Source organism: Glycine max, chromosome 1 (assembly GCF_000004515.6).
Source record: "Glycine max cultivar Williams 82 chromosome 1, Glycine_max_v4.0, whole genome shotgun sequence".
NCBI lineage: Eukaryota > Viridiplantae > Streptophyta > Magnoliopsida > Fabales > Fabaceae > Glycine > Glycine max.
Window position 1 is genome coordinate 51572150 of NC_016088.4, and position 10121 is coordinate 51582270.

Genomic DNA, 10121 nt, shown 5'->3' on the forward strand with positions numbered 1-10121 from the left:
TAAAGAAACTAAATATGAAGTTTTTTATTGATTAATTTATGCCTAAGTTAATTTTAATTTATAAAAGAAATTAGTATATTTTTTTTTACTTCTTTTATAAGTACTTGTTGAAAATTTTATATTGTATTAAATTAGAAATATTGTATTGTGTAAGGATAAGTTGATTTGAACCCATTTCTCCCCCTTAAAATCTTACAGGATCTCTTATCAATGAGATTTTGACATTGTTAGTGAGATTCAAACTCATACCTAGTGAGTATAGTTACAACCCTTATCAAATTAACTAGCTAAAATTGAGCTATTTTTGTGCATGAAAATTTAAGTTTCAATCCTTAATTATGAAATGAAGCATCCAAATTTTGAGCTAGTTTGGTGTATAAAAATTTGTGCAGAAACCAATATTTTCTGTTCATCTAAGCTTGTAGCTATTGCAAGAAAAAAAAAATCCCGCGTGTTCTTAAAAGGCTAATTAATAAAGAAAAACTAAACACTTTTTTTTATACCAAAGATATCTTTTGGCTTATAATCGGATACTAATTTCTTTCAAAAAATATCGATCTTGCAATACCTTGTTTAAGGCTTTTTAATCTTTCAACAAAGTCTCTGTATATACACATAGACAAAACAAATTCCTAAACATATTTAAAAACTTCAATAATCTATTAATTATGTTATACCTTGCCTTAAACCAAACACTCTAGAATAAGCTTTGAAATAAAATTGGAGTCCAGAAAACCTAGAATATCACTTCAAAGTAAAAGTGCATGTAAGGTATAGTTGTAGTTGCCAATATAGCATTCATTCAATCATGTTTTCCCTTAAAATGCTAGTTTTCTTTTTTAAAAAAATCAGCTGCTTGAAAATGATTGTAGATTTTTTTTTATAGGGAAATTATGATTGTGGATGATCTACATTAATTTGAGTTATTGCTGGGGTGGTCCCTCCCCTCTCCCCTCAATTCCTGTTGTTATTAGTTAGTTATCAGCCAAAGCTTAATTAATTTAAAATAGGGAAATGCTCTTTCGTACGAAAATATTTTTGTGAAATCTGAACGAATGTAATTTCCGACTTCCGACTAAGGCTTGTTTTATATTTCAAGTTTCTTTAATTAGTATCTACTTTTTTTAAAAAAATACTCATAAATATAAAAATATTTGAAATTTCATCATACAAATTTTTTAATATGTTTTGACTTTTTTTTTACAAAATTAAAATGTGTTATTTTTGCATATAACCGATGTAAAAAATAATGAATGTTCAAATCTTATTTTTGAGAAAAAAAAATATTTAAATTTTATGAGCATAATGTTAAAAAAAATAAGATTGAATTTCTAATAATTTCATATTTATTAGAAAAAAGTATTATCACCTTAAAAAATACCGATTCTCATAGCAAAGTACGTGTTATTCGTGCAAAAGGGATTCGTAGCAAATAGCATGGCCCTTTAAAATATTGGTCCAGTTAACAACTATATCACACAAAAACTAGCATGTTAAACTCATGAAAGTGACTATTTCCTTCAAAACCTTCAGAGCCGTATTGCAAAATACTTACGTCGGGATATCTACAAAATCAGTTCTATACAGAATATTAATTAAAAACCTCACATCCCATATAAATCATTAAAAGAAAATGATCGTACAGAATATGGACAAAATCAAAATGAGAAGCCAAAAAGCTTGTATCATGAGTAGTTATGACTAGGATTTAATTTACTCTATATGGTTGCAAAGTCACTATCTATAACAAGGAAAGAAGAAAAGCTAAAAGAAAACGAGACCAGTAGAAGTAGAAGCCTATAGAGAGATATGGAATGATCTTTGTGATGTATCTTTGGAGATACGGGTAGAAAATTAGTGCAAGAAGATGATTACCCGTAAGACTAGGGAGTGTACCACTGCGGCTGTGTGAGGTCTCTTTAGCTAGGTCACACTCCCTTATGAGGTAAGCAACTCTGGGTTTTGGATGAGAGAGAGTGAGTGATGAAGGACTTGGCTTAATTTGAAAATCAAGTGTATAAAGGTAAATCAAACAGAAGAATGTGACCATTTGGCAAGTTTATTTTTAAATTAATGAGGGAATAGCCTCTATGTGTGTGAGAGAGGAAAATGGTAGCTAGAGAGAGAGAGAGAGAGAGAGAGGAGAGGCTCCGAGCAATGCCACATTGCCATGTAAATGCATGATAAGGAAAGGCAAATCTCATGATGGCGGTGTCAAAATCAAGCAAATTATGCAATCTGAAAAAGTTGAAACGTAGAGACATGTACACGAAGGATTGAATAACGTTCAAATCAATATATTGTTTCCAATGTTTTTGTTTTGTATCAACCATCAAATGAACGAGACTGTTACAACAGAATGAATTCAGAAAGGAAAGATTGAATAGTTCCATCCGCACTAGTTACCCTGATTGGTTCGTTTTTATGTAAAAGTTGCACAATGGTACTACTATATATTTTACTGTAGAGTTATTATATATATGCAAGAGAGGGAAGAAAAAGGAAAAAAAAAAAAACATTACCAAGTTCTTTTGCTTTCATTTTCTTATATATATTGTTCTTTTAAACATCTACTAACAATTTTTCCAATTAACCATACCACCGATGCAGCAAGAAGTAATTTGGAGCTGTATATTCTATATTATAATACCCGCAAGAAGTAATTTGGAGCTGTATATTCTATATTATAATACCCGAGAGAAACATATGTATACCCCAGTCCCCCACATATGACATATCCCAAACTTCAATTATTATTATTATTTTTTGACAAAATCCCGAACTTCAATTAAGCCATGTACTGTTGTGTATGCATGCCATATATATGTTTTTTTTTTTTTTATATAAATGTTAATTGTTAATAATAGTTTGTTTAGTTTTTTTTATCACTGGTCGGAATTAAGTTATTGAAATTCACAATTTTTTTTCTTTCTTTTCAACCCCCAAATAACCTTATACAAAATTACTCCTGTCATATATATGCTGTGCTGGCCACTAATTGGATTCATTTTACCCCAGTGATATTAGGGTTAAGTTATCCCAGTGAAATTAAGGAAGAGAAGGATCAAAATAAAGTTGGCAGATTAATTTCATGGGTTGGATGAATAAACAAAATAAAATGTTGGACATGAATTGAGTTATGGATAGTTTATAAAGTGCAGAGTGGTAGGAGTTCAAGAATGCAACAGTTGGGCGGGCACATCTTTTCAGTGCTCTAGCTATCTCACTCACTTTCAAGGGTTGCTTACAGGCAAATAGCATAAAGCGCTGAAAGCTGAACCGCAGGTAAAGCGGCAGTGGCAAAAAATGATGGAGCTTTCGAGTTCTGATCTCACCCCAAGATAAACACAGAAAATAACTCCAGAAACAGTGACATCCCTTGCATTTAATTTTTGAGGCGCGTGCTCCGCTGCATTCATTATTAAGGACCTGTACCCATCACAAATTCATCCACTTTCCTTTACATATATAACCTACAGTATTTGATTCTTATGATAACAAAAAAATAACCTATCAATTTTATATATATTTTTACTTTGTCTCATAATATTTGTAGTTATTTTAAAAATGAAAAAAATTTAGGAAATTCACATGAGTATTGCCTTACTAAACTGCCTTTATTTATTACAGTGATAATTAGATAACTAGTAAAAACTAATTAATATATAGTAGCTTGAAAAAGATTGTTAGAAAGAAATTAACTAACACTTTTTATAATTTAAAATGATAAATAAATGAGATAAAAAATATTCTAAAATTTGACGTATAAATCGAGACGAAGAAAGTAACATACATGATATGATATGGAGTAATTAATTTTAAATTATTCGATTGGTTTATTGAAAACAACGTGCAAAAACTGCCCATACTGGTTGTTTGCAAGTTTTATCAATCCTAAAATTTGACGTATATATCCACATACAAGTTTTTTTTTTCTTTCTTAATATGTGTGAACAATTTGTTTTATGTGAGATGAACTATTGTGGGGGTACGCATAGAGTCAAAAAGAGAAACAAGACAAGAGAAATCAAAGGGTTTTAACTTGTCTGACAACTATAATTTCTAACTAAACCGCTTCAATAGGCTCACTATATAGAATTTTTAAGATTTTCTTCGTTCTAGCCTATCTTATTGGTCTGTCTATTTTCTTTTCTTCAGATAAAGTGCAGTCACTTTATACCAATAAGTAGAAAAGTGTAGCATATATGATATACACCAGAGATAATCGTAACATTACTGTGAGATATTTGATGATTTACTGTGAGATATATGTGTTTGGTCAATGGGTACGAAGTTTTATATATATATATATATATATTATAAACTTATTTGTAATTTAAAGTAATACATGCATGCATTTCTTTTAAAAATAATTATTCTAATTTTATGATTAAAATATTTTTGTTTACTGAAGCAGTAATTATGCAGCAAAAAATATGAATTAATATCTATAGGTTGAAATATCAATATTCTAAAGTGACAAATAAATTAAAATAGAAAAATATTTCAAAATGACACATAAAATACGAGGGAGAAGAAAGTATATATTGACATAGGAAGCTAGAGAGAAGAAAAAATGAACGTTGTTTCTGATTGAGTTAAGGATATATAAATAAGTTGAAAGGTACGTATAACCAAAACAGAGTTTGAGAAGAAACATTAACATTATTTTTCTGTTTTTGGCCATTGGTCCAGTGTTGTTTATGTAGGTCTGTGAAGAAACAAGTATAGTAGAGCTTTTAAGATACCCTCTTCTCTCAAGGCTTTATATTGAAAATCTTTGTCACATAGGGGTGTAGTCTTCATTGCACACGCATCATCACTAGTCCTCCCGCTGCCTCACAAAGTACAATTTGAAAAGCTCTACTTCCTGAAATGCCTATAGAATATGCGGACCAATGCACAACACAAAAAATAAATAGCCCTGATGGAAAGGGAAATTCGATCTAAATCTACATCTCATCTTTTAATAAGTGTATGTACGGAAAGAGGAGAGATATAAAAAAAATAAAATAATAGATATAATAAATTACTTATTTGATGAAAAATAAAAGTTAAAATATAAAAAGAGAATTGAAGTAAAAGTGAGATGGAAAAAAAAAATGGATGTATCACCAATTGACCATAATAACTCTATATGCTTCATGCATTGGTTGGGACCCATGAAATGCACAATAAGTTCACAAATACATTTTTACCCTCCAATTCATCAGGTAAGTACAGAATATATATCTTGGTAGCTTGCTGATTCGACTTAATAATTATAGAGTAAGAATTTAAAAAAAAAATGTATGTGTGTGTATAGGGGCCATGTCTGATATCTCCATCAAAAGAAGAACCTATTGAACTCCCAAATCACAACCCGCATCATTCCATTGCCATTCATTCATTCATTCAGAAAATCTACTCTTTTTTTTTTCTTTCCTTCCATCCAATATATCATTTCATGCCTCATTTTTCTACCTTTTCCCACTGTCTCTGTGTGCAAATACTTTATTTCACACATACCTGGTCATGCCTTTTCGTCCAAGTAATTCCTGATAGTACCCTCACTTTCTAAGCTCTCTTTTGTCCCTTCCCTTTTTATGAACACCACTCTGTCACCCTCAGTCCTTCTCTCTCAGATATTTATTTATGATTTTCTCTCTTTATCACTCCATGTACTATATGTGCCTGTGCCTCATCTATCATCTATCATCTATCATCTATCATCACCTATTATAAGTTTATAACCCCCCTCACCCTTTCCTCCCCTTCATAATTCATGCAGTAGTAATCTCTCTTCTCACCTATATACCCTCTAATATTCTAATTCTCTCTCTTGATCCAACAAACAAACACTACCATTTTGTTTGTTCTGAGTAGTGATCCATGATGGAACCTCAACAACAACAACAACAAGCACAAGGGAGCCAACAACAACAACAAAACGAGGATGGTGGCAGTGGAAAAGGGGGGTTTCTGAGCAGGCAAAGTAGTACACGGTGGACTCCAACAAACGACCAGATAAGAATATTGAAGGAACTTTACTACAACAATGGAATTAGATCCCCGAGTGCAGAGCAGATTCAGAGGATCTCTGCTAGGCTGAGGCAGTACGGTAAGATTGAAGGCAAGAATGTCTTTTATTGGTTCCAGAACCACAAAGCTCGAGAAAGGCAGAAGAAAAGGTTCACTTCTGATCATAATCATAATAATGTCCCCATGCAAAGACCCCCAACTAATCCTTCTGCTGCTTGGAAACCTGATCTAGCTGATCCCATTCACACCACCAAGTATTGTAACATCTCTTCTACTGCAGGTAGGTTAACCAAACCAACCATATACTTATTTACCTCTCTCACTTCTTATCTCTCAAGTTATTTTCTTAACTTTGCTCCTTTTAGGATAAGTAAATTAAATATGTCTTATTCTTATATTGTGGCCATGTTTGTGTATGTAGGGATCTCTTCGGCATCATCTTCTGTTGAGATGGTTACTGTGGGACAGATGGGGAATTATGGGTATGGTTCTGTGCCCATGGAGAAAAGTTTTAGGGTAAGTTAATTAAGATGACTCCTAATTTGGTTTTTATGGACATGAAAGATGTTATATACAAAAAAAATTATACCCTCTCTCCCACTCTAATATGAATTCCTAGCTATATATACTTTCTCTTTTATCATTGCTCAGTGAGCATATATGTAACTTTGGGATGCATTGAAATGGAAAGCAATATCCATGATCCATGACATGTGTAGTGCACAAGTAAGTGATAGTCTACTATATACCCACGATATATTATTTAAGAACAAAACGGAGCGACAATCCGTCTTTTACACTATTCAATCCTTGAAACTTCCATAAATGGAAGAACCCCACCGGTCTCTTGACTCTCTTCTATAACGACAAAGCAATGTATGTATAAAGGAAAACATTTCATGAGTAAAACTTATATATTTCTCTTGAGAGAGAGGGAGTATCCAAAGTTCAAACAAGGAGTTCACTAGCTTATAAGTAGATTTAGAAATCATTTCATAATGAAGTGTTTGATTAATTCTTAATTAATTCATTTTGTTTTGAACCCTTTTAATTAATTTCTTATTAGGACTGCTCGATATCAGCTGGGGGTAGCAGTGGCCATGTTGGATTAATAAACCACAACTTGGGGTGGGTTGGTGTGGACCCATATAATTCCTCAACCTATGCCAACTTCTTTGACAAAATAAGGCCAAGTGATCAAGAAACCCTTGAAGAAGAAGCAGAGAACATTGGTGCTACTAAGATTGAAACCCTCCCTTTATTCCCTATGCACGGTGAGGACATCCATGGCTATTGCAACCTCAAGTCTAATTCGTATAACTATGATGGAAACGGCTGGTATCATACTGAAGAAGGGTTCAAGAATGCTTCTCGTGCTTCCTTGGAGCTCAGTCTCAACTCCTACACTCGCAGGTCTCCAGATTATGCTTAAGATATATCATATATATACTCAACTTATTAATTATAAGATGATAATGATAGCCTTGCATAATTTGGTTATCATCCTATGATTAATTGTAGTTTATATATTAGACTCTGTGTGTTTAGTCAGTTATGGTTTTATATAATCAGTGTGGGCAAATGTAATGGTGTGTACTCAGTTTAAGAGCCTTTCCCTACCTGACACATGTCATGCGGGGGAACTTAATGGACTGACTAATTAATCATAGTTATGTTATTTTGTCCACCTCTCTCTCCAACATTCTTTCATTACTTAGCTAACTGAAATGATTGGTTCAGAAAAAATAACAATAATGATGATGGAAGTTAAGTTTATCCCAAACCATTACCATAAACATAAAAAAAAACAAATAACACTTAATCATATGCAACCGACCCTCTCAATATTGGCTTGGAATGGAAGATTTAAGTGTCTCTCTAATCAACTCCTTATCCATTTTTAGTTTGTTTCCATGACATATTCAACAAACAATATTATCCTAATCAGCCAGTTCAAAACCTGTGAATAATAAAAAAAAAAGTCACTCCGTCATTTTCTATGAACCAGTGAATAATGACCCCTTTTTTTTCTTAAAAAAAATTAGCTTAAGGTACATAATAGGAGTGTTTCTTGTATTGTTAATTTTTTACATAATTTGAATTTTTAATTATTTTTCTCATAAGTGAGATTTTTCCCGGCCCTTATTAGCATTTAATTTGAGCCCCGACCGTTATGAAATTCTCTTCCAACAATTAATACATGAACACGAATTAATGCCAGTTTCTCATGATTGAGATTTATTTAATGTTTATTAAGAGAGAATAAACTCAACATTTGAACACGACATACATAAAACAATTCATTTTTCTGTAAAAAGAAAACAATTCATTTTGTAGTAAGAGTAGTATACTTTTGATATTATTTTTAGGAATTAGCTAGCTTGCGGGTATTTCTATATAAACAAAATTTAAAAGAAATAAGCATAAAAAGTATTTACAAAAATATCTTAAGGAGATTGATTAAAGAGTATTTGATATGTTATGTAATTTTAAAATAATTAAAATTATTTTTCATATTATACTAAATTGTTTTACTTATTGAAATATATATATATATATATATATATATATATATATATATATATATATATATATATATATTATTCAGATTAAAATATACTAAAGTAAATACTTGTTAATTTCTTAGGAAAGAGTATAGTTTTTTAAACAAGAGAAATGGCGATTTAAAATTATTTGTTGATATTAAAAAAACAAGTATATGAAATATATATTAAGTTAAAAAAGTCTAACATAAAATAAAAATTTATTTTGTATTTGTAAGTTCAATAAAGCAGTACATAAAATCAAAAAGATATATTTTAATTTTATTAGAATATTAAATATGCTATTTATTCTGTTATACCTTTGTACATATTAGGAATGATAATTGGATTCAAACTCACACACAAACAAAAATACCTATATATGTTGACAAAAACAATTACCTGCTAAAATAGGTTTAGTTTCAAAGTGTAGGTTTTATTTGCAAATTCTTTTGAAATGGATACAGTTTTGGATACGTTAATTATTTTACAATCTAGCTTTACATTTACATATATTATTTAATGTACTTGATTTAAAATAAAAAATACCTATATATGTTGAGAAAAGCATTTACCCGCTAAAATAGGTTTATTTTAGGTTCTGTTATCACCACACACACTAACACATCGGAAGCAAATTAAGAGAGATAATAATAAAATAAAATTGCACACACCACACACACACGAGAGACGAGACCAACAGAGGAAGAAACTTCTCTTTACTCACTTGATTTGATTTCACTCACAACTTGATACATCAAGCGTACAACTAGTGGCCTTTTATAGGCATATTACATGTAATATAATATATTAAAAACTTATTAAGTTGCACCGGACAAACATAACAATAAACAAACCGTGGAGTTACTACTTATCACCACATAATAACCAAGTAACAAAATCTTGACACCTATATCCATTTCTAACTCAGCCACCGAATTGGAAATTAAAGATTGAGATGTCAATACAAGGGTACAGTAAGAAAGATTCTTGCTTGATTTAAATAAAATTAACCGACAAGTTCAAACTTCAAAGTGTAAGCAAATTGTTCTGAAGTGGATACAGTTTTGGATACGTTAATTATTTAACAATCTTTTTTTTTTGTTGAATAATTATTTATTACTATACAATCTAGCTTTACACTTACATATATTACTTAGTGTACTTAATTTAAAATAAAAAAATGCCTATTTATGGTGAGAAAAGCAATTATCCACTAAAATAGGTTTAGGTTCAAAGTGTAAGTTTTATTTGCAAATTCTTTTGAAATGAATACAGTTTTGGATACGTTAATTATTCTACAATCTAGCTTTAAACTTACATATATTATTTAATGTACTTAATTTTTTTAAAAAATACCTACATATGTCGAGAAAAGCAATTACCCGCTAAAATAGGTTTAGGTTCAAACTTCAAAGTGTAAGTTTTATTTGCAAATTCGTTTGAAATGGATACGGTTTTGGATACGTTAATTATTTTACAATCTAGCTTTACACTTTCATATATTATTTAATTCTATAAAATAATACAAATGATCGATTTGACGACAAATCACAA

The 10121-nt window shown here is 30.7% G+C and overlaps 1 protein-coding gene across 1 annotated transcript; it reads left to right on the plus strand.

Annotated features, from left to right (window-relative positions):
* The first annotated feature begins 5787 nt into the window (after positions 1–5787).
* On the plus strand, positions 5788–7696 carry LOC100775555 (protein WUSCHEL). The gene is made up of 3 exons (XM_003517132.5): positions 5788–6301; positions 6443–6537; positions 7088–7696. The coding sequence occupies exons 1-3, from the start codon at positions 5872–5874 to the stop codon at positions 7451–7453; spliced, it is 891 nt and encodes a 296-aa protein (XP_003517180.2). The 5' UTR covers positions 5788–5871; the 3' UTR covers positions 7454–7696.
* Positions 7697–10121: the final 2425 nt, after the last annotated feature.

What these genes read in the sequence shown, in the direction of transcription:
- LOC100775555 (XM_003517132.5), top strand. Translation starts at nt 5,872, where the DNA reads ATGATGGAACCTCAACAACAACAACAACAAGCACAAGGGAGCCAACAA. An exon ending in TAACATCTCTTCTACTGCAG is followed by an intron (nt 6,302 to 6,442) that starts GTAGGTTAACCA and finishes TTGTGTATGTAG; the next exon opens with GGATCTCTTCGGCATCATCT. An exon ending in CCATGGAGAAAAGTTTTAGG is followed by an intron (nt 6,538 to 7,087) that starts GTAAGTTAATTA and finishes ATTTCTTATTAG; the next exon opens with GACTGCTCGATATCAGCTGG.